Consider the following 26,427-nt stretch of genomic DNA (forward strand, 5'->3'; position numbering starts at 1 on the left):
TTGGGCAATTTCATCTTTTCACATTTGAACTGTTTCAATATGATATTATTTCAAAATTGTCTTCTTCTTCCATTTGTCATCCTTCACTTTCTTTTTTTATTTCAATATTAGATTTAATTTTATAAAATTGTATTTAAAATTTAGATTTTTAAATATCAATAAATTATTTTAATTAAAATATTTAATTTATGTATATTTTTTTCTGTCTCATAGCTATATACATAGAAAATTATGCAGCCAACTCACACAAAACTCTTTTATAATAAATACATAAATTAATATTTAAAATTAAAAATAATTAATCGGTAAAAATCTAAATTTTAAATTAATTTTATAAACTTAAATCTAATATTGAAATAAAAAAACAAAGTGAAGGATGACAAAGGGAAGAAGATAATTTTGAATAATATCATATTGAAACCGTTAACATGTGAAAAGACGAAATTGCCCAAATGCTCAAAAGGGCATTTTCGGATCAAAAATCACTATAAGAACAAATTTTGAAATAAACCCTTAGTCCAGGGATGCTTGACGATATTAATAATACATGGACCATTTTTATAGTTGTCTTAATTTAATTTAATTTAATTTTTTCTGTGTGAAGTGCCATTGGCATTCAAGAATGAGCTTCGGGTGGACCAGAGCAGGAGATCACGCTAATGTGAGAGCTTATAGTGAATCAGAATTTTCTCGTAGCTTAAAACTGTGTGTTTATTTATGAGGAATTTTCATTCATTCAGTTTATAATACTCATAGATTCGGCTCTGTTACATTTTAGTATTGAAATCATTGTACATGCTTAACAAAATTCAGAACAAAAGATTATCTAAACACATAATCTAAGTTCATTTCAAAATCAAATATCACTAATTTGTTTTTACGACCATCCATTCATGAATTCGTCATTATGTTATCAACAATTCTCTAAGTTAAAAGAGACATTATTGCATCAATACATAACAATTCAGCATGAAAACTCATAGACAAGGAATAGCATGTAGTATTATTAGTCCGTCAAATTTGTCAAGATTCATGTGGGAACAACATAAAAACCAACCAATCATCCAAAATCATAAGTTGCTTGAGCAAGGCACGTTTCGAAGTTGGTGTGGATCTTCTTTTTCGACTTTGTACGAGCTCTGTTCTTAACTTCAATCTCTGGCCTATAACAACAAAAATCATATAGTATCAATATTTCTCAATTGATTAAAATTTTCAAATTTGGTTGTTTCTTAAATAAATGTAAAATAGAGAGGGATTGCGAAATACGAAAAAAATGATGCTTACCTGCAAAAACGTACTAACAGGTTGGCCATCGACCTTGATTTCAAGCTGGGGATGGTGGCTGCACCAATCGGAATCAATATGTAGTTCCGGGCAATCTATGATTTCTAAATGCTTTAATTTAGTGAGGTGTTTGAATGCATCCACAAAGGGCAGGCGCTTCAACTTGTTGCAACTTTTTAGATATAACTCTCTTAGAGATGAGAGGTTCCCCAACCATTGGGGCAATTCTTCTGCTCCTATATTCTTTAACCTTAAGAATTGAAGAATAGTGAGATATTGAATTGATTGGGGAAACCACTCCCAATTTTCCATCCCTGCGAAAAGCAAGTCATGAAGTGAGTTGCAACATCTTTGCAGCATCCCATCCACAGTCTCTGCAATGCCAACACTAGCCTCTCTTGACCACTCCACACTCACATCTATGCTTAAAATTTTCAAGCTGCTAAGATCCCAACTCTCAATTCCACCAACACTAGCAGCCATCAATTTAGGAACACCTAGGATTGTTAATACTTTGAGATGAGAAGATGATTTAGCGAGGCAGTCAATTAGCACTGGTAGATTCTTCAGACTCCTTAATTCTATCAATTCAAGATACTCAATTGTAGGGGCCCACGAGTCTAGTATTTGACATGGTAATTCCATCAGCTCTTCGCACCCTCCAATACTCAGCTCAAGAAGGACCCCATGTGATTTCCGTGCTCCACTACTTGGATTCCCAATCGACTTCATATTTTCACAATCCCAAATACACAAACACTCCAGAGAATTGAGGGTGTCAATGCCATCCGGTAATTCTTTCAACACACGGCATTCTGATATCTTCAAAATGGAGAGATTTTGATTGTTATAGAATAACCATTCTGGTAGGCATTCCAATCTATCTAACCCTCTTATATGGAGTGACGTTAAATGATTAAATGAAGCATTTATAGACCTCACATTCTTCAATTTTTTCAAACGAAGAGACTTGAGATTAGACAAGTGCTCAAGCGTTGGGATTTCTTCAATTTCTGAGCACCCGGAGAGTCGAATATCAATCAAGTTGTCAAGTGGTACCGAAGAGCCATGAGGCCCATTATATACCGCCATCTTCTTAACCCATGTTGGAAATCTTTTTCCTTTGAATCCTAAAATCTTCAACTTCTTCAAATAGGCATGAGGTTGGAGGCCTTCCAACACACTCTCATCATTTCTTTCATCTTCTATACCATCATCCCATGCAAACTCCAAATCTAATAAGTTTGGCTTCTGAAACATATTTGCTTTCAGAGCCTCTTCCTTATCAAGCACCTTCTCCAGATTACGAATCATTAGTGTTCCTTTGAGATTCTTCAAACTTCCGAGCTCTTCTATTTGGTATCCCTTCTTTTTGCCCACTATGAAGTGAGGTAGTGTTTGAAGATTAGTTAATCTCCCAATCTCTGCTGGCAACTTTGTATCAGAATGGATATGAAGATGCCTTAAGTTAAGCATGTACTTTAACGTACTTGGAAGTTTCTCTAATTCCTGACATGCTCTTAATGTTTCCAAGTGATGAAGTTTATGAATCCATTTTGGCAACTTGGCAATTTCTGTATATGAAATATCCAAATTTCTCAAATGCATCAGCTCCCTGATTGAATTGGGCAACTCCTTACAACCATTAGGGAGAATTAGATTGTGCAAACGGCCAAAGTCTGAGAACTTCATACCAGAAGTTTCACAATCCATGATTAATGTGCGCAAATGCTTGGCCGTTTCATTTGGAATAGCAATCAATTCTTCTTGGAGAAACATGTATCGAGTTGGAGTGCTGCCATTGTTGGATAAAACATAAGATGCAAGATCATGCACAAGAGCATGCATCACACACGTCCAAACATTTCCATATTCATCTCTCTCTACAACTTGCAACAAAGAGTTTTGTACAAGCACATTAATAAACATGTTGCCCACAGACTCCATGTCATCTCTTTGACTTGGTTGTAGAAACCCTTCTGCCATCCATTGTTCAATTAACTCCTGCTTCTCGATTTCATAACCTTTCGGGAAAACCGAACAATACACGAAGCACTTCTTGAGCGATGGTGAGGACAAGTAATCATAGCTCAATTTCAATATATTTTTGATATTTTCACCTCCTTCATCATCTGAAAGCCATTTTTCATTAATAGAGTGCCACTCATCTTCGGACTTACCGCGAAGCACGGCCCCAATTACATTGGCAGCTAAGGGCAAACCTTGGCATCTTTTAGCTATCTTCCTTCCAATCATCTCAAGTCCTGAAGGAACTTTACCATTTTCAACAAAAGTTTTGGCTTTGATTATGGACCAACAATCTTCATCCGATAAGCCATCCAAATGATGAATATGAAATGGGTTAACAATTGATGCAACTCTTTGACTCCTAGTGGTGATGATAATGACATTTCCGCTAGTAGAAGTAACTCCCAGTATGGAGTTTATAAAGTCTTCCCATTTAGAAACATCATCATTCCATACATCATCAAGAACAAGAAGATAAGTTTTAGTCTTGAGAGCTTTTTGAAGCTTTTCTAGGATATTTTCTCTGCTCTCAACTCTAGCTTTAGGAGCTTCTTGAATCTTTCCCGGAATATCATATCTGCTCCCAACTCTAGCCCAGAGAGCTTCTTGACTATTTTCAACAATATCATCTCCGCTCTCTACTCCATCACTACTCTTTTTATGCAACTTATCAAGTATTTTGTTGAAGAGACTTATTGCATCAAAAGTTTGAGAGACATGAATCCAAATAGTAGTTGATCCAAATCGAGCCTTTAACTTTTCATGATTAAACAATTTTCTAGCCAACGTAGTTTTTCCCATACCCCCCATTCCCACAAGAGCAAGGATGGAGAGCATCCGTTCCTGTCGGTGGGTCAAGGTGAGCATGTCGACTAGTATGGACACATCATAATCTCTACCAATAAAGACTGGATCAAGACTGAATGAATCCGTCTCAATGGAAGTATGAGCAGGTGCATTCACAACCATGCTTTGAAGGCCAAGATCTAATGCTGTTTTGTTCATAGACCCAAATTCAGCATTGATTTGTTTGATTGCATGAGCCATATTACGCCGATGCAAAATGACATAAAATGATGAGAAGCATGATAGTACCTTATCCTTGAATGATTTCATGTTGTGTACTGTTTTGTGGTGAAGATGATAGCAGTGTTCGTCCAAGACATTGTCAGCTTCGAAAGCCACGCTTTCAAGCTCCTTCAACCAGGACCTAACAGAATCTTGGGTGATGGATTTCTTCTCAGCATCTTTCAAGTAGGCCTGAATCATCCCCAAAGTCCTCTTCAGCTGCTGGGCAGCTCCATCGAGACCTCGAGTTAGAGAGTACTCCTCCTTGCAAACGTTGATCAGGTGTTGGACAAGAACTTCAGTGGATGCAGAAGAAACTACTGCCATGGTTTCGCAGAGACAGATCTAGAGAGAGAAAATGCTTGAGATGAAGAATGTCTGTAAACTTGTGGATGGTATGCTAATAAGATTCTCTCTCGCATCAAGTTATCTCTCGCATCAAGTTATCAGTTATTTCCACCACTTTTGCTTTCTTTATCTCTCAAGCAGAGAGCAAAGTGATACAAAGCTAAAGTTGAATCATGTGTGTTTTTTCTTTCTTTGATTAAATTAATACAATCTCTCTCATCTCATGCAATATGACTTTAATGGAAAAATAACCACTACTGATTTTCGACGCAGATGTCTCATTTCCCGCCATGGCCGACAAGTTCAAGTTCAGAAGAAGCGGGCGCCGCTATATTTCGTTTTTATTTTTTGTTTTAATATTAATGGGCCGTGTTTTAACATAAATAATTGGGCCATTATTTCCTTTTATTTTATTTGTTAGGTTTACAATTTTTTATTATAGTTTCTTTTTAATTAATTATACTCGATCCATTTTATTTTATGAAATACGAAATCTATATTTATAAATAAAATTATATTAGCAGTTACCTATTTATATTCTTGGGCCTTGGCCCTTAAATCAGAAAAAAAGAGAAACCAAGTAGAAAAAATTACATAGTCACACACTAGCAACCATCTCTACTCCTAATCAACTCTCCTTCTCTATTTTCCATTAGCTTGAAGCTTCACACCCTAACCTACGTATATTTGTTATGAATATTTTGTTGGAGATTCCGAGGTTACAAGAGATAAATGTTTGCCGGACATAATACAACCTAAAGAAGAAATACAAATGGAAAAACTGAAACAAGATTACAACGTAATAATCGATAAAATGGCTACCTCTCATTTGATGTAGCACCGCAATCGAAACGAGCTCCGGCGAATTGGAATAAGGTGAGGCTAGTCATTTGTGCATTCCAGCATACCATACAACACCAACGAAAAATGACTAGCCTATTATACCATACAACACCAACGAAAAATGACTAGCCTATTTATAAGCTCCATCCACCTGCAGGGGTCAACAACCTTGATAGGATCAAGATAGCAGATTCTGTAACCGTCGGAGGTTACAAAGGACACTGGGTGCGGCGCGCGCGTGTGGGCTCTTCGGCCCTACTTGATCCACTAGAACTTTTTAAGTGTAGTAGATCACTTAATTTATACACCTCCAAAGAGGCTCTCACTTCCAATGTGGGACAGCTAACACTAGTTGATTGCTCCCTACATTCAAGACTCCAAGTTTAAATAAAGCTCAATCGTGCGCAACTTTAATCCACTATTTCTCACTCACCGGGAATTGGATTTGAGAAAGTGAATATACTACGATCATCTACACGGAACGTAGACCGACGCTGTAACATTTAATTTCGAAAAATTAAATATCTCGTCACATTTATTATTCAGTCAAAGGCCATTGACGGGGACACATTTAATCCATAATTCCAACATATTTGGTAAAGCCATCTCAAACCATTACACTAAACATAACCCCAAAATAATATTATGCATTCATTTATTTTTTGTATTTTTTCATTCACATTAACCCCACAACACTTAATCAATAATTCACTTTCAAATTTTTAACCTCTAACAAATTAACAAATTTCAAGAGTACAACTAAACAACTATCCACCAATATATTTTATTTTATTTTCCTGAAATGTACAAAGCAATTATTCACCATTATACAAAATCCTTGCTCAACAAATTAGGTCAGATTTAGCATATCATGAAGACCGGCTTCTAACTATTGCATTTAATCATATTATTCATTTTAAGCATATTATATACATGCACAATAAGAGATTTAACTTTACACTGCACACGATTTTCTGTAATACAATTTATTTCTTCAATTTAATTACTCTAATAACATACTCAAGATCATTACTACTCCATTATTTAATAGAGAGAAAGAGGACATCTAGGCTAGGTGGTATGAAATTATCAACAATATAACTTAATCCTAATCTCATAATCTTCCTCCTCCTATGTATATTAATATTATCAAATACCAGGACATTCTATAATATTTGAAAATTTGTCAACGTAAGGGCCTTCTTTTTTGCTGAAACCCAGTCTGTTTTGCTCTGCCAGCAAAGATGGATCACACTGAGGTGAAAGGTTTTATATCTCTAACCTTTTATTTTTTAAGTTTGTTATGTTTTTTTAGATAATAGTTGAACTCAAAAAAAAAGAAAAAGTTTTGGGAAATGACTGTAGTTGGGCTGACAATTTTTAATATGACATGAAAATTTGACACGATTCTCATAAAATTAATAAATTTTAATCAAACCATATTAAGTTCGAATCCTTCTCAAGTTGACCTGTTAGGTGGTGTAAAATTATCAACATAATATCTCGATGCTCATCTCATAATCTTTACTTTCTTCCTTTATCAACAAAAAGGCCTTCTTTTTAGCTGAAACCCAATCTGTTTTGTCTGTTTTGTTTCTTCAACATTTTGTTTTTCAAGTTTGTTACTTCATCTGTCCTATTTAGTAGTGGAGAATTTACTAAGTTAAGTGAAGTGAGAATATATAAGAGAGTTGCAAAAGAATAAACTATTAGAAATAATAAAGTAGATGAGAGTAAAATTAGAGAAATAAAATGTACTCCCTCCGTCCCGAATAATTCAGATCATTTTGACCGGGCACGGGTTTTAAGAATTGTAATGAAAAGTGGATTGAAAAAGTTAGTGGAATGTGGGTCCTACCTTTATATATTAGTTTTATAATAAAATGTGAGTAGAAATGAGTTAGTGGAATATGGGGTCCACTACCAAAAATGGTAAAAGTAAAGTGGGACAAATTATGCGGGACGGACCGAAATGAAAAATTGGGACGAATTATCTGGGACGGAGGGAGTATTATATTTCCCAAAATTGGAAATGATCCAACTTTAATGAGACGACCCAACACTAATGTGATGAATGGAGTATGGTTTGTTCCTTAACTGTTGAAGTCAATTGAAAGAGAAATTCCTAGGAAAAGGGTGTAGTTAGGATAGACAATTTTCGGCGTGACACGAAAACTCTACACGAATACGCATGAAATTAATGGGTTTTAGTCAGGCCTTATTAGGTTGGCGTCCTTATCAAGTTGACGTGTTAGGAATCTAATAATTTCGGATTGGATTCGAGTAGCCTGCTAAAAATAATATCATTACTTAATAAATTTTATTACTGTACCCTTTTTGAAAAAATTATACTTTAATTTTATTCTCTAGTTTCGTGTAAATCAGGTTTAAATCAAGTTTTATCGTATAAATTAGGTTAAAAATTAGATAAATCGTGTTAGGTCTTAATGAGTTGGGTAGTTACCAATATGACTGAATAACAACCCAACTCTTATCAGGTCGAGTTAGAGTTAAGCCTTATAGGTTGAGTTGCTATCAAGTTAACCCGATAACAACCCTACGATGCACGATTTGACATCCCTAACTAAAGTATACTATACATAATTGAATTAGAAATTGTTGGAAATGAATTTTGTTAGTTACATCAGTATACTTCATTTCAAGTTTAATTTACTCCGTCCTACAATGAGTGGGTCAGTATTCCTATTGCGCCTTCTTAGTCCCAACTAATGTGATGCATTTTCTTTAAATTTAAAAAACATAAAATGAGAGACCAAAATGTGGTACAGAGGAAGACCGAGTGGGCAACCGTCCCACCATTTGGAGAGTGGGATGAAAAGGGGTCAGACTACTCATTGGATTTCTCCAAGAAAGTGGACAACAATCTCATCAACGACTCATCAACAGTACGCCTCTCTCTCTTCAGCATTACCAATTCAACAAATCTACGTGACCAAATTTTGTACAACCAAAAACTAGTTTATTTGTATAAAAATAGGTTTATTTATGCATTTTATTAAAATATATGGATGCATATATAGTACATAGAAAGTGTATAATATTATGGTCATATATTTATAATTTATATATATTTTTTTTTAATTTTTTGGAACCATTAATTTTATTTAGTGCATACTTTAATTTAAAATTTAAAAATAATAGAAAGAAAATTCAAATATAAAAATAAAAATGAGGTTAAATGCTAATAAGTCTTTTTAACTTATCCACTTATTATATTTATGATTTTAATATATAATTAATATATCAAATATTAATATTACCTTATTTTGGTTGTACAAAATTTGGTTGTTTACCAATTTACCACGTTTCTTGTCTAGGCTTGGGTTTGGGGGCATCACCAGCACATTTTTCTACAACTTGAGATTTCTTATTACTTCAGCCTTGCAATGAATGCAACAGGGGATGAAGAGGGAGAGCAAGACTAGGAGCTTCTTCACCTACTTCAACTGTTTCAATGCCTGAATTATGACCTCAATTTTACAAATTATATTCATTCCTCCACATTTTTTTATCTATTTCGGTGTTATTCATAAAATTAGTTCACTTTCATCTTTTATAAATTTCTCTCTCTAATAAGTTGGACTTCATTCATCGCTAATAATATTTCATTTTTTTCTCTCTTTATTCATTTTATTAATTTTTCATTATAACTTATGTCATTCACTAATAAGACTGGTTAATTGGGTTTTTTTTATGTAACGGAAACCCAATTACATACACAGGTCCATAAAATTCGAATGAACTCTTCCAACATTTTTGTAACTGGTTAATTGGGTTTTTTTTATGTAACGGAAACCCAATTACATACACAGGTCCATAAAATTCGAATGAACTCTTCCAACATTTTTGTGTCCTGTTTATGTCCCATTATTTTTAATATAGTATTATGTTAATTAATATTAATTAAAAGTTGCATTATAGGAGTAGTATCATGTATTCATTATTAGAGCTGATTATTCGCTAGAGAGTTAAACTAATAATTGAACTGAACCACGACTTATTATCAGTGAATAGGTAACCAAACTTATCCATACGGTTCGGTCATAGTTATAAGTTTCGATTAAGAGATCGGTTATAACCGATACCAATTAAAATAAAAATATGATTGATAGTATAAAATTTCATAGTACTTCTGCTTTATTTTCTAAATATACATCTAATATATAGGTCAGGGGATATGATCAAACGAAAATTCTAAATATTGTACAAACTTAAAATTATGATCTGGATCATTGAAAAATATCATCAGATCACAAAAAAGCATCAACGAGAAAATGTCAACAGATATCCAATGGTAGTCAATGATTGATGTTGTGTTGATATTGTGTTAATACTGTGTTGACATTAAAATCTTGAAATTTTACACTGTGTTGATATTGTATTGAAAATGTGTTGAAGCTGTGTTGAGGAGTTTTGGGTTTGTATAATATATAAGTTTGCATTTTATCACTACACGGTATAGGGGTGTGTTAACGTCAAATCCAATTTTACTTGTAAAAAGTCATTAATGTACATTATATACATCAGTAATGTGCAGTCTTTAATAATGTACATAATTCATATATTTTACTACATTATATGGGATAATACATTATAGTACTCCCTCCGTTCCATAGTAATAGGGGCGTTTTTCCATTTCCGTCTGTTCCATAATAATAGAGTCATTTCCTTTTTTTTAATAAAAGTCAACACATTTTTCAACACCTACTTTACTCTCTCTTACTTTTTTTCTCTCGTCATCTCTCTACCTTTTTCATTTTCCACTTTATTCTCTCTTTACTTAACTCACCTAACACAATTTTTCTTAATCTCCGTGCCGAAAAATTTTGCCTCCATTACTATGGAACGGAGGGAGTAGTACATAAAATGTACATTAAACGGCATAAAATGTAGGAGCATGTGATTTGACATTTTGACAAAAGATACGGTTTTGATACGGATATCTCACTATAGGCCTAAACCATTTATATACTTCCTCTGTCTCCAAAGAGTATGAACTTTGGGTTTGGCACGGATTATAATGCATTATTGGTAAAGTAAGAGAGGTATAAATAGAGAAAGTTTTTTAAGTATTGTTAGTTGAGAACGAGTCCTACCTCATTAGAGAGAAGAGATTTTCCAAAATTGAAATGTTCGGAAAGGAAAAATATTGCATACTCTTCAAGAATGAAGGGAGTATTAGAATTAATATTTCTTCTGTATTTATGATTGTCGGATCTCATGTGTTTGCCCCGACCCGGTTTCGTATGTGTTGATGGAATTGAATCTTGTTAGCAAATCCATCTTATCTCCAAATGTTTGCTTAGAGAACCAAATTTGCTGTCTATTTCTTCAAGGTTCAAACTACAAAGATACTATCATAGAGTAAATTGATTTATACCGTACAAACGAATATATCTCCTTCGATGCGACTCAACTCAACTCGAAAGGTCGGGAAAAATATGTGACACAATAACAATATTGCTAATTTTTCATTGGTGTCGCATTTCACATAATTAATGAATTTACATTATCCCTAACTCAAAAAAAATAAAATAAAATAATACTACAAGAAAATAGTAGTACTCGTATACATACATATACACGCACATTTTGAAGCTAAAATAAATATTTCTATAACAAAACATAAATTCGAAAATTCGTACATTGCGAAGTACGTTGTACGGACATGTTATTTCTGGTTTTTGAGATTTCCCAAGAGTCATATTTTTAAAGAATATATAGACAGACTTTCATTTTCAGAATTTTCTGTTTATTCGAGTATCTTTGCATATCAACAAAATAAGATAAACCTTAGCACCATAACTTTTTCAATCTATTTTGTTCACTTTTGTAGTTTGCTTTAGTATCGAATGAATGGGAATACTCAGAGATTTAAATCAAATATATACTTTTTATTGGCTTGCATATTTTTGTATTGTATCCAGCCAAAAAATGACAATATCAAGTTGTATTGTTCGACATTTTGATTTATTGATGTTGACTTGGCCGATATAGAATTTGATATTTTCAACTTCAAGTTGTCTTCAATATTACTCCCTTCGTCCCACAAAGATAGTCTCACTTTGACCCGGCACGGGTTTTAACAAATGTAATGAAAAGTGAGTTGAAAAAGTTGGTGAGACGTGAGTCCTATTTTTAAAGTATTAGTTTTATAAAACTATCCTCATCAGTGACCCTCGCCCAACCCAATCCCAATCAACTTTTTAATAAAATACTCATTTCTCTTTCATCCACATATACAACCCCCAACTTATTAAATTTTTACTTCTATCAGTGATCCCAACTCAACCCCATTAAATATTATTTTTCATATATATATTTCATTAATATAAAAATTATATAAATTATCTTATAATAAAAATCATTATACATTCATATACAAAGTACAACATAACAAAATACACAACTAAAGAATAATATATTTATTATTGTAATATAAATATATGTTCAAATTTATTTCAGTACCAAAATATATGTATATACAGTACATGATGACATAAATCAACTAATAAACTAAATCATAATTAAAAGTTAAAAAAAATAAAAATAAAAATAAAAAATATTCAATATGCACCAATAGGAAATAGCCATGTGTACTTGCCCCCCACTTTTGACGGAAACTAGAGGGGCGGTTGAGTTTATTTAATTATGAATTATTTTTATTTATTTTTATTTTGTCTTATATGAATGACCCTCTCTCCTCTCTCCATTGTCACTGATGGAGGCAGTCTAATAAAGTGTGAGTCGGGATAAGTTAGTGGAATATGAGGTCCACTACCAAAAATGGTAAAAAGTGAAATGAGACAAACTTTGTGGGATGGACGAAAATGGAAAAATGGGACAATCTTTATGGGACGGAGGGAGTATTATTAAGCATATATATATCGTAATTAATTGTTTATTTCAGTCCACTTATTATGCGTAAGTTAGTGATTGTTATAAATTAGTTTAAAGTAATAAGTTCAAGATATAAAATATAACGCTCTCATGTCATAAATATTTTCGATATTCCATAAAATATACTCCTTCCGTCCCACAAAAATATGAACATTTGGAATGACACGAGAATTAATACACAATTAGTAAAGTAAGAGAAAAATATAAAAAAAAGACAGTTATAATATTATTAGTGGAGAATGAAGTCCACCTTATCAGAGAGAAAAAAGTTACCATGAAGAAAATATTTTTATGAAACATCCAAAAATAAAAAATGTCTTTATTTTATAGAGGAGTACTAATAAAAATAATAGTAACATCTATGAAGCGCATATATTTCTTTTATTATTCCAAAAATGATACACCATTTTCTATCATCTTTTGAATTGACCTTGATGATATTGGAGTGATATTTTTTCTTAATCATTAATAATTAGATATAATCTTCTTTTTTTCTCAACTAGGGGTCTCGTTTAAATTAAAAGTAAGAACACGTGTTGGAAACTGTAGTCATAAAACAAAAGAAAAGTGGAAAAAGGGATAAATGTTCCAAAGAATAAGAAAAAGGAAATTTTATCCCATATAGGCTATCTACAAACAATTCCAGTGCATGCAACTTTATCATATAAAGATCGAAGCCAAAAATCGCAGCATATTTCATGAAATCTCTAGATTGGACGTCAACTTCTTTTTACCTTTATCTCTACCTCTATATATATCAACCTCAACAACACCAAATGTAGCTCAACTTCAAATCAAACAATAAACACATTAGGAAAAAAAAAAATACCAAGACTACTTCTCAAAATGGATACTATTGTGAAGTTAGCAAGTGAAAATTCAGTTGTGATATTCAGCAAGAACAATTGTTGCATGTCGCATGCGATTGACTTGCTGATACGTGGCTACGGGGCGAACCCAAGGATTTATGAGCTCGACCAGCTAGCCGAGGGGGGCCGGATGGAGAAGGATTTGATGGCAATGGGGTGCAACCCCAGTGTACCGGCTGTGTTCATAAACAAGGAGTTCATCGGGGGCTCGAATGAGATCATAAGCCTCAATGTTAGAGGCAAGCTCAAGCCCTTGCTCATCAAAGCCAATGCCATATGGGTATAGGTGGAAATTACAAGGCTAAGTGAGTAATTAATTAATAATTGAAGTTGTTAGATACATAAGCTACAACTTTTTCCTTTATTTCTTTTGTTTTTGGCCTAGAGTTATAAGAAGTATATATAGGTCAAATTTTTAGCATGTATATCATGTTATACATATAGTTAGTAAATGAGACCCTTCTTCTCCATTTAACATGAGTAGATATGGTCTACATCTAGACACATATATATGTATCAAATACAATATTATTTCTCCATGTTGTATATTGTATGTTGTTGGCAATATACCATACGACCGGTTAATGTCTGGATAAAAATACCATACCATATCAAGATATCACAAAATACATCTGATCTTTACCTACGTGTTTGTGGAACGAGCAACTACTGCAAGAAATTTATATGTGAGCGATACCACAAATGATGCCCTATAAACGATTACATAAATGACATTTGAGCAAGGGTGACATAGAAAACAATTAAAAGTTGTGGAATCTTATTATTATCATATGTAACGAGAACAAAAATTCAACTGTTAGAATAAAAATTGAAAGAATAAAATCAATTACACGCAATAGTAGATCAAATTGAGGCTAAGCCCAATTCATACGTCCAAGAGTCACAATAAAGTAGCCCAGAACCAAACTTTTTTTTTTTATATATATATCGGTCTATTTAGTAAAAATTGTGTCCTAGTGCACCATTTTTTCCGTATAAAACTTTACACAACTATTTTCAGTTTGTCACTAAATAAGTTGAGAACTTTTACAACTATTATTATATTAGTTGGCACATGGCACAATACAGCATAAGTAATAGTTAAGGATTTTAGTCCATGAAGGACGCTTTTATTTGTTGCTAAATAATTTACCTTCACAAAGTGTCTTTAGTGATAGTCTGCCAAATCTAATTAAGGACACTTTAAATATTGATAAATTAATTTTTGGGACACTTTTAAAACGTGTTTCCAATATATTTAGGATTTTTTTAAATTGTGTTCCAAATTTATATGAGACGTTTTTTAAATAACGTCTTCATTATAGTTGGGACGTGTCTCCAATCTAATGGTTAAGAATTGGTCTTAGTTTGAGATTGTTAATTAGTTAGTAGTTGATCACAACTCTCAATATATATATGGATGTAATCAAATGCAGATTCTAAAAATTGTACAAACTCCAAACTATAATCTGGACTATTAGAAAATGTCAACAACACTATGTTGACATTTCCTGTTGATGTTATTTTGTCATCCGTTGACATTTGCTAATGGTCGAGTTTGTACGATATATAGAGTTGTACACAAAAAATAAGGACACATTAACTTAATCTTTTGCTTTTTTTCAGTACGCTTTCATTTGCGTCATTTAATTTTAATTGGGACACCAAAGATAAGGACACTTTTTGAAGCGTTAGTGGTATATTTAGAAAAACAAATTAGTGTCCTTAATTGTATTAAAAAATGTCCTTAACGAGTTGTTTTGTTCTAGTGATATCGGTGTGCTTGAGATAAAGATTTTATATCGTGGATCTTATCTTGCTCTTTTCTAATATATCGCCTACCGGAACAAAATAAATAATTTTCTCCATCTGTCACCTCATAATTCCTTAGTGGACGATGGAAAATCGTCACCTTACAAGAGATGTAACGTGAAAAAAAAAAAAAGTAAGGCATTCATCTGCACTATACCCTTCGGCAATGGAATCCTCTGATTGTGCTTTATTCCGAACATATGATTTTAGTCTCATAATAAATCTTCACAAAAATGAGTATAAATGAAGTTGCAAACTAGAATTTCATGTGATGACAAATATAAAATGATAGTTATGCATACTACTAGATTCACTAACCTCTCGATTGGGTACAACCAATGATAATGCATAGGACCACCAAGATTTGCCTTATAAGGTAGATGGATAATTAGATGAACCGTAATTGTAAAGAACTATGGGGGAAATATTTTCTCCATGTGACAAAGTGCTAAAATTAGGGCCGGCTAAATATACCGAAATCCGCATTTACCATACTGAAAATATCGAATTTGCGGTATACCGCAAGTTGCGGTATGGTATGATACCTTTTAGATATATTTCGGTATGATAAAGGTATAGATTTTCGTATACCGCATATACAGTATTTGCCAAAAAATTGGTATATATTGTTTTTATAAATTATACTAATATTGTTGAAAAGTTAAAATCCCTAACTCTACTTTCATGTTTTAGTTCCTCTGCCCTCAACCCCAAACACACTCACGCATAGATGCAAATCCAATCCACTGTAATTTAATTGATGAAGTTTTGTTGATTTCAATTTTTTGAATAAGATTTTATTGTGGTGTGGTTTTAATGTTTTGGGCATTATTTAAATAGTTGTTATTTTATTTTATATATTTGGTTATAAAATATGACATTTTTGGTATGAAACATAAGTGTAACGGTATGTCATACCTTATTTTGGTATACCATACTCGGTATGCCATACATCATTTCGGTATACTATAAAAGTGCGGTATACCGAAATACGGTATGGTAACGATATCAGAAATTATCATACTGAATTTTCGGTATACCGCATTGCGGTATACTGAAAAATTCGGTAAGGTATAGATATAATATTTTCTCATACCGCAATTTGCAATACGGTATGCGGTATGACATTCTCGGTGCTGTATGATAGCCTGATTTTGCAATTCATCAAGTTTAGTTGGATTAAGAGTTTTGGCACATTACTTCTTAAACACCACTGACACCTTTGAAATAGCCGAATTAACATTATTAGCCATAATCCCTCTCAATGCAAGTGGAAGTATGCCATGCATCAGTATGTGCTCATCATGTGAATTAAGGTTAGAAAGCTTGCGCTCTTTCAAGTTGACACCTCTTGATATATTGGAAGCATACCCATCAAGTATTTTCAAATTTCTAAGGACACTTAAAACTAAGTATTTTTCCTGTAAAGACATATTGTAGGATGCCGTAGGCTTTAAGAAAACTCATTTTTCACAAAATGGACATACAATTCTCCCTTTTGTACTCTATCCAAATAAGTTGGCATACGCGAAAAAATCATTGATTGTCCACATAAGAGCAACTTTCATATTAAAATTCCCACTAGCATAAGAGTCGCATGCCTAAACCCCCTCCCACAATACTTTTAATTCTTCAATCAGTAGTTGCAAATAAACATCGATATCATTACCAGGACCTTTTTCCCGGGTATAATCATTGAGAGAATTAGTGAAGGTCTTTTCATGCATGCCCAACGATCCATGTTGTAAACTACTAACATCACATGCCAAGTATTGTATGTAGTGCTCATGGTTCGTAAAAGATTAAATCCTTCACTAGCTAATCATAATCTCACATTACATGAATCAACGGTAATATTTGCCTACCGCACATCAAATGCCTTCCAAACGGCTCCATCCGCCGAATGCCTTAGAATTCCATCATCCGCATCCTTGTTCATGCCACCTCATAGATAAAGATGTTGTTGATGAACTATAAAGCCGCTTTAGTCGATGAAGAAATGGAAAATAGCATAAGACCTTAGCCAATCATTTTTCTTTGTTAAGATACTAATTCCATTGCGTGAATCATCCCTTACATTCTCTTTGTTGGTCACCTATCTCGACCTCCCACAAACATTACAAGAATCTCCATCCTTTCCATCCAAAAATAGCATACAGTCCTTTGGACAAACATATATCTTTTCATATCCAATATTAAACTTTTTTTTATCATTTTTCTAGAATCATTATATGTTGATATGATTTTTTTTCAAGACAATCAAACATACCCTAAGGGTCATTGAAATAACATATTCAACGCATAGAAATTAGGGCTGGGTAAATATACCGAAAAATGGTATATCGATCGTATCGTATTGAAAAATATCAAAAAATATCGAAAAATATCGAATTTTCGGTATACCAAAATTTTCGGTACGATACATACCGTATCATAAGTTTTCGATATGATAACGATATGTATATTCTTATACCGCGGTATACCGTTTTATATCGAATATACGATATATATCAATGTTATCGGTTCGGTATAACGAAATATATCGAAAATCAATACATATTGAATTATCGATACATATCGTTTATACTGTTTATATTAATAATATAATTATTTTTTAAGATTAAAAGTTCAAAATCATAAATAGATATCTATTTAATTTATTTATATATTCAAAATTATTTAATGGAAACCCTAAAATTATAATTAGATATCCATTTAATTTCGATATACCGTTCAGAACGACATACCGAAGTTCGGTACGATATACCAAAATTTTGATACGATAACGGTATAGATATTATCCATACCGAAATTTTGGTATACTGAAATCCTGTATACCAAAACTTTCGATACATTAATGATATGAAATTCTATCATTTCGATATTTTCGATACGATAACGATACAAAATTTTCAGTACAATATACCGTATCGACCCAGCCCTAATAGAAATAGTAAATATCATATTCGAATATCAACTTTTCCATAAAAAACACCTAAAGACCAGGAGCATCGTCCTGCCCCTCCGGGTTAGCGTCTGGGGCCTCCAGGAGCTTCTTCTCCAGCTCCTCTTGGTGCAACTCCCACAACAGCTCGGTTTTACTTTTCCTTGTGAGCTTGGGGCAACGCTCGCCAAAAGAGGCACATATTTCGCCGTCACCTGCAAAGCGGCCGTTTCCGCAAAACCTATAGATCTTTTTGGTGCGACCGTGAACAACCGCCCAATGTTGTTCCATTTGCGATTCAGACGAGAAACCATGGCTTGAATATTCAATCAGGATGGTTGCAGTAGTATAGGGAGGATTCAATAGCCTTCTTCTCAGAAGCAGAAAGAAGGGGAATGTCCTTCTTCCTAGCCTGTGCAACATTGGAATTCTCAGCAATGCCTTTTTTCTTCCGCGACTTTTTTTTCCCGAATTTCTTTCCTCCCAGAGTTTTTCCATTTCGCGCGGTTCGCGGCTTTGAATCCGGCGGGGATTGCTACCCTTGCTAGAGAATGAGGCCGAAAAACCCATTCTCCATGCTGAGACATGATTGCCGAACTGCAACTTGAAGTGAAGTATAAACCCTTCTGGAAATGTCTTCTTGATTAAATCAAGTAACATAGAGAATGATTTCCAGACCACCCATTCAATACTTTGATATGATAAAGGTTCACTATGAAAGATAAGCTTGAAAAGTTTTGACAACCGAAGAAAGTGGTTTGTCACATTCTTTCATTAGCTCATCTACTTGGCTGTCATCTTTATTAACAATATCATTTTCTTCAAGTGGTGGGTGTCAACATGATCATCATCCAATGGCTCATCACGACCACATGGGAATGCATCCATAAGCATTTCTCTCATGTCACTAGATCCTATAAGGCCTCATTGGACATTAGATGTATTTGCAACATTAGAAGTGCACGAAGAGTATCCGTCTCTAATTTTGCATCGTTAACACATACATCTTGTGGGCTATATGTGTTATGCCCATTAGAACTCCAAGATATGATATCAAGACAATCATTATATTCGATTATATAGAGCTCTAAGATATCTCAAGGCACATCCCAACAAATATAATGACAGTAGTTATAAAAATTTCTAATTTATAATAATGATAGTAGATGTATAATTTTTTATTTGGGAAAAAGAGTACACTAAGATCACCGGTGAACACCGGTGATACGCGTGAAATGGATGTTATCCTCTATGATGGAAACTATAACCAAAGAAAACAATATCATCTGGTCTAAAATCTAATTTATACTTGGTGTAGATATAAAATGAGGATAACATGAATAATGAAAAACATTAAATCATTGTACTGGAGCTTATATTTGTAGAGGATTTCAAAGGAAGAGGTAGAGACAGTGGTTGAGAAGGGAGTTTGTTGATAATGAAAACAACAATGGTAAAACATCATCTCAGAAAGTAACATGTAAACTAGATTTACAAAGGAGATCTAAACTCATTTCAACAGTATGCCTATGTTTTTCCTGAACTAATTATTTTGTTAGAGCAACGACAAGATACCATATGATGAATACCTTATTTGTGAAGATAATCAACCATGCCTCTAATGATATGAATCTGTGAACGAGATAGATACGCCAAAAACTTATTCTTGTAAGATACCACAAAAGCAATACTATAAAGATTTGAGTATAATATAAAGTTTAAACATCATAGGATTAATGGTAGAAAAGAGATGACAAAAAAAAATGTTGAATTGATCCACTTGGAGACCAAAGATCCTTCACTTAAAAAGTGGTGTGACAACTCTTGGCAACTTTTATCTAAGCAATCATTTACGAAGCTCCATCCTTGGGAAATACTATATTTGAGGCATACTCCTACTAAGTTCCTAAATGATCAAATTTTACATAATTCCGCGTTCTAGATTTGGCACGTTTTCAATGTATATAAGAATTGAAAATTTATGATCTCATATTGCATATATTGTATACTTTGATTTTTTAGCGTGTTTGTTGAGTTTTAGTAGATAAAGAAAATAAACATTAGATGTTTAATGAGAAAAGATCTTGAGTGAAAAGGAATTAGACGCCAGTTCATAGATGAATTACCAATATGAACAATAGGAACACCATAATCATCACTAAGGTGAATAGAATCAACTCAAAGGTATTCAACAATATTGTTTAGACTAGAAATACCAAAAGTAGCTGATGATAGATCATAGTGAACTTGAGATGGGGAATATAAGCCAGGAGCCAATTAGTCTCTCTCCGTTTCATTGTAGTATAGTCATTTCATTTTCTGCACTCGTTTTAGAAAAATAATTATAAATAGTTGAAGTGAAAAAGAGTAAATAAGAGAGAGAATACTGTAGATAAGACTCTTGTTTACATTATTGTCTCACGGGTGGGGATCTTATGTTGTGCATTTTTGCGCAGTAGTCTTTGTTGTTTCTCTCAAACCAATAAAATAATATTAGTCTCTGTTGTTTCTCTCGAACCAATAAAATAATATATACTTATTTTATTTATTTGATTATTTTACTCCCTCCGTCGGTGAATATGAGTCTCATTTCGTTCCGGCACGGGTTTTAAGAAATGTTAAGAAAAGTGGGTGGAAGGAAGTTAGTGGACTATGTGTCTTTTTTGTATACATTAAATGATATGTGAGTGGAATGTGGGGCCTCTTTACCATTTATAGTAATAATGAACCGGGACTCTTATACGCGAACAGACCCAAATGGAAATACGAGACTCCTATTCGCGGAATGAGGGAGTATTTTCTTGTGAGGACAACATGGCTGTTGTGCAAAAATGCACAGCAGATGATCCCCACCGTTACTTTACTTTCTCTCCACTTTAACTATTTATTAATATAGTTGAGAAGTATTCCTTTTTTTGTTGTACCAAGGTAGTTGAGCCATTTACTTTGCTGGCAAAAACTTTATTCACTCTTATACTTTATTCTTTCTTTACTTTACACTCTCCATTTTAATTTTTAACACATCAATTTTTTAAATTTTGTTCCCAAAAAAAAATGCCCCAACTACTTTGAGGGGGAGTATTATTTTTGCAAAAGGAGTGAAAAAAATAAAAACGGTACTTTACACACCATTTATATATTAATAATAGTAGTTTTCATTACCTATTTTTACAACGTTATCAATCTCACATCTCTCCATATATTACTTGTAGAAAGTAATATTTCCAAGTACTCCGTATATGCATATAAGTACAATTTTCCTATTACATTTTTGTATTGCACCATATGTATTTGAGCGTCGACTACCCTAAACCAAGGGAAATAGCATGAAATTAAATACGGCTACATTTCATCATTGAAATCGGAATCATAAAACAAGCCATCGACAATGTTGTCGATGAGCGAGTCAATGAAGGTGTTGCATCCGATGGTAAGGATCCGCCCCACTCTGTTACGGTTGATCGAAAACCACGCGAAGACTGCGGCGCTGGCCACTGCGGCCGCGCAGACACCCGCGGCTTCCTCTATACCTACCAAATCCATCTTCCTGAACACTGAATTCCCTGTCACAATCTCCACGCCAACTGTTGCTGCAAATACAATCTTGAAGGAAAAAACAGAGGAAAAAATTATTTTTTTCAATAGTAGTATTATTGAACAATTTTTTCAATAGTATATTTAATTTATCAGATTCTAAATACTAAACTTTGATGTTTGAATTGATTTTATTTATGAGAGTCTATAGGTTTTTACCCAAATATAATATTCGGACTTAATCAAATTAGTAGTCTCAAATTTATTAAGTAATTCATAAAAACGATAAAAGAAATTCTAGAGATTGGTTGACGATCACATCGATTCGAGACTATGAATTATAAACCCAAGTTACACTTCACAAATAAAAAAGTTTTTTTTTTGAGATAATTAACATTTAACAACTTGATAAGTAATTTTCATTTAAAATAAAATTAATTAAAATTTTGAAAAGAGTAAAATACTACCATGGCAAGACGACCAGAGATGATCTCAAAATCATGGCTTTTCTTGGAGCTCTCAACATAATCCGACAGCATCTCAAAGAATCTCGACATCTCAACCTCCTTTCTGGCGGCCTTGATTACGCCGCCGCGATCGCCGCCATAAGTCCGCAGCGTGCAGACCCTTGGCTGCAGCACGATCTTCGCCCCGGCGCCGACATCCTCCGCCACCTTCAGCCTCACGGGCTCGGGCGCCGCCGGCTTATCGGCGCCGAGGCGACATAGGATCGGCCGTGCTCCAGTGAGGGCCATGAGAAATTATGAGAATCTTGGATAAGATTCAGGTGTGTGTGTGCTTTTTGGAAGAAAATAGTTGTTTTTTTTTTGTAAAAGGAGATTTGATTGGTTTGAAGTTTGAAGAGATTGAAGGTGGCTGAAGAGTCCACGTCCACGGAAGGGGCGGTGATTGGTGGAGGACTGACGTGGCGCTTCACTTTGCCGTTAACGTTGTTGTCGTTCTCATTTATTCCTTGTAATAACTAGTCACTTCTTTTGTTTGAACCAATCCTCTTCATCCATATGCATCAAATGATCAAAACCGTCCATCACTCATAGTGAGAACAGAAAAGTTGACTTATCATAAGTACGTCTCCTCAATAATAAGCTTTGGATTCAATCATTCCCAAATACTAATACGTTACACATATACCCCTTTCATTCCATCAGAAGATATTTATCCGGAACCTCAAACCATTAATCATGGAACTAGGATTTGAATAGGCCAGGGCAGAAATTTAACAACAGTGCATGGTAACATTCTTGTCAATTGGAAGAGAAGCTATCCTTATCCAGACTTATCCAAGATTATCAATTTATACAATTATATATGAATTATAAGGATAAAAGAAATTTTTATTAAAATACTAATTCATGTATTAACAAAATACTAGTAATAAATATAAGAAATTATATTGTGGAGTAGTAATTAAGAATATTTTATTCTCTAAATTTTCTTAAGAAATACTCCACGGTACCATAAAACAAATTTCTACTTTTCGGCACGAGATTTTATGTAATACTCTTGTTTAATTGTTTCGTCAGTTAAGTATAAAGAATATAAAGTAAGAAAAGGTAAAAGTATAGATTATATTCTTTCCATTTCAGAAAACGTATCTATTGGGGATCGGCGATGCACACCCGAACTTCACATAAGTATGAAATTGTCCGCTTTAGGCAAAAAACCCTCACAGTTTTACTCTTAGGATACCCCCAAAAAGCCTCATACTAATGGAGTTGGGGTAGCCTTACATATGCTTACAACTCTTGTTCATTCTACAATGTGGGATATTGGTTGCCCCCAAAATACTGTTGGGAATCAGTGTTGTACACCCGAACTCTACATTGGTATGATATTATCTGCTATGAGCAAAGCCCTCACGGTCTTGCTCTTAGGGTACTTCCAAAAGGCATCATATTAATGGAATTGGGGTAGCCCATATATATGCTTGCAACTCTTATTCATTCTCCAATGTGGGATATTGTTTGCCCCCGCCCGCAATCCTTCCCTCAAACCAAGACCACCAGACCAAGACCACATGTCTACACATGTTACAGGTCATTAGGTCACCCCCGGTCTTGGTCAAGTTTACATAGAGACATCGGAGAACTTGCAAGCGCAATCCATCGACCCCGAGCCACACAGGCCCCGCCCCTAAACCAGGGCTCTAATATCACTGCTTGGGATCGGTGGTGCACACCCGAACTCCACATTAGTATGATAATGTCCGCTTTGGACAATACCCTCACGTTTTTTCTTTTAGGGTGCTCCCAAAAAGGCCTCAAACTAATGGAGTTGGGGTAGCCGATATATATATATGCTTGCAACTCTTGTTCATTCTCCAATGTGTGATATTGTTTGCCCCTACAATCCCATCCTCAAACAAAGACCACTAGACCAAGACCACATATCGACCACGCATGTTACAAGTCAACACAGGTTTTGATCGAGCTCACACAGATAAATCCGAGAACTTACAAGCGCAATCCACCGAACCTCGCGCCACACAGGCCCTGTCCTTAAACCATGGCTATGATACAACTGTTGGGGATCGGTGGTGCACACCTGAAGTCCATATTAATACGATATCATACTAATGTGGAGTTTGGGTGTGCACCACCGATCCCCAACAGTGATATCAGAGCTCTGGTTCAGAGGCGGAGCCTATGTGGCTCAGGGTCGGTGGATTGCGCTTGCAAGTTCTCCGATGTTTCTACGTGAGCTTGACCAAGACCTTGGGTGACCCCGATGACCTGTAACGGACGTGTGGTCTTGGTTTGAAGGGAGGATTGTGGGGTAAACAATATCCCACATTGGAGAATGAACAAGAGTTGTAAGCATATATATAAGCTACCCAACTTCATTAGTATGAGGCCTTTTGGGAGTACCTAAGAGCAAAACCGTGAGGTCTTCGCTCAAACTGGACAATATCATACTAATGTGGAGTTCGGGTGTGCACCACCAATCCCCAACAATATCATTTTTACTTCCTCCGTCCCCAAAGATATGAACAATGAGTTCTCTACGGGTTTTAATAAATAAGGGAAAAAGTAAGAGAGAGAGAGAGAGAGAAAGGGTAATGGAAACAATGTTAGTGGAGAGTGGAGTCTATCTTATTATAATGGTATAAGTTGTAAATAAAATTATATGTAGGGGTAGTATGTTGTTTGACTTTTTCTAATATTGAAAGTTCATACTCTTTAGGGACTGACGAAAAAAGAAATAGTTCATACTCTTTGGGGACGGATGGAGTATTTTTTCATGGGACAAAAAAAAAAAGAAATAGTCCCTGAACTATGAGTTTATCTCGTGAATAGTCTCTTGACTTTAAAAATATCTACAGTAGTCCCTGAACTAAGGGTTTATTTAAAATTTCGTCTTTTCACATTTTTATATGTTTCAATATGATATTATTTCAATGATATACTAAATCTGAAATTATTTCAAATTATCTTCTTCTTCCTTTTGTTATCCTTCACTTTGTTTCTTTATTTCAATATTAGATTTAATTTTATAAAATTAAATTTAAAATTTAGATTTTTAAATACCAATAAATTGTTTTTAATTAACATTATTAATTTATGTATTTATTATAAAAGAGTTTTGTGTTAGCTAGCTGCATAGTTTTATTTCTATATATATAGCAGTGAGACGAGAAAGAATACATATATTAATAATTTAAATAAAATTAATTTATTGATAATTAAAAATCTAAATTTTAAATTTAACTTTATAAAATTTAATCTAATATTGAAATAAAAAAAGACAAAGTGAAGGATAGCAAATGAGAGAAGAAGATAATTTTGATATTATATAAGATTTAGTACATCATTGATATAGTATCATATTGAAACAATTAAAAATGTGAAAAGACAAATTTGCACAATAGCCCAAAAGAACATTTTCGAGTAAAAAAATGCCAAAAGGACCGATTTTGAAACAAACCATTAGTTCGGGGACTATTGTAGATATTTTTAAAGTCCAATGACTATTGGCGAGATAAACCCATAGTTCATGGACCATTTTTATAGTTCATTCTTATTTTTAATAGGTTAGAGTTAGCAGTAATAAAAATTAAAATATTAAAATTTCCCCCATATTCTTCAAGATTAATCTATACTCCTTTCTTCCTAGAAAAAAATAGAAAAACATGTAAATAACACGAGTTTAATGTCCAATAGGTAAAGTAGGAGAGAGATGATAAAAATGCTTTGACTACCGAAGACCCGAACCTCATAGGTTTGGTCCAGACGGTTCAGAGGAAGTTGTGGGATACCATCAGATCCCTCTCCGTGTACTAGAACCCACAAGAGAGAGAACTCCTCCAGGGACTCATCAAACAACTCAAAAGCCAATTGGGATGAAGTGATCTGGTTTTTAATTTTTATCCATAGCCTACTATTTTTTTTTTCGGTGTAACTTTTTTTTAATTAAGTATTTTTGGTGTTGACTTTAATTTTTTTATTCTATTTTATTTATAAAAATTAAAATTAAAAAAATAGTGGTGATATGAATATGGTGGATTTATAGAGCATAATTTGAGGCAATATTGCAAGCGTTTGAGCTTAAAGATAAAATACTGACGTGACATGGGGAAAAATGAGGAAGAGAGGATTTAGAGTGAACTACAAAAAACATCCCTATGTATTGTCATTCGAACGTTCGAGGTACCCATATTTCAGAAAATGCATCAGACACCTCTATGTATGCATGTAATATCATTTGAAGTCCTTTTTCACTTTTTACGGTCGTTCATGCCCTTCTCACCCTCGT

The 26,427-nt window shown here is 33.9% G+C and overlaps 2 protein-coding genes and 1 pseudogene across 2 annotated transcripts; 1 reads left to right on the top strand and 2 right to left on the bottom strand.

Annotated features, from left to right (window-relative positions):
- Positions 1-995: 995 nt before the first annotated feature.
- LOC125204709 (disease resistance protein RGA2-like) lies at positions 996-4,737 on the bottom strand. The gene is made up of 2 exons (XM_048103459.2): positions 1,288-4,737; positions 996-1,163 (listed from the first exon to the last, which is right to left on the bottom strand). Exons 1-2 carry the CDS (start codon positions 4,708-4,710, stop codon positions 1,152-1,154), a joined length of 3,435 nt encoding a protein of 1,144 aa, XP_047959416.2. The 5' UTR covers positions 4,711-4,737; the 3' UTR covers positions 996-1,151.
- Positions 4,738-13,265: 8,528 nt separating this feature from the next.
- On the top strand, positions 13,266-13,931 carry LOC125202594 (monothiol glutaredoxin-S6 pseudogene; annotated as a pseudogene).
- Positions 13,932-21,219: 7,288 nt separating this feature from the next.
- SEP2 (stress enhanced protein 2) lies at positions 21,220-22,485 on the bottom strand. The gene is made up of 2 exons (XM_048116937.2): positions 22,122-22,485; positions 21,220-21,723 (listed from the first exon to the last, which is right to left on the bottom strand). The coding sequence occupies exons 1-2, from the start codon at positions 22,407-22,409 to the stop codon at positions 21,463-21,465; spliced, it is 549 nt and encodes a 182-aa protein (XP_047972894.1). The 5' UTR covers positions 22,410-22,485; the 3' UTR covers positions 21,220-21,462.
- Between the last annotated feature and the right edge of the window lie 3,942 nt (positions 22,486-26,427).

This window comes from Salvia hispanica, chromosome 2, assembly GCF_029641045.1.
Source record: "Salvia hispanica isolate PSC_SH4W2 chromosome 2, Shi_PSC_v1, whole genome shotgun sequence".
Taxonomy (NCBI): domain Eukaryota; kingdom Viridiplantae; phylum Streptophyta; class Magnoliopsida; order Lamiales; family Lamiaceae; genus Salvia; species Salvia hispanica.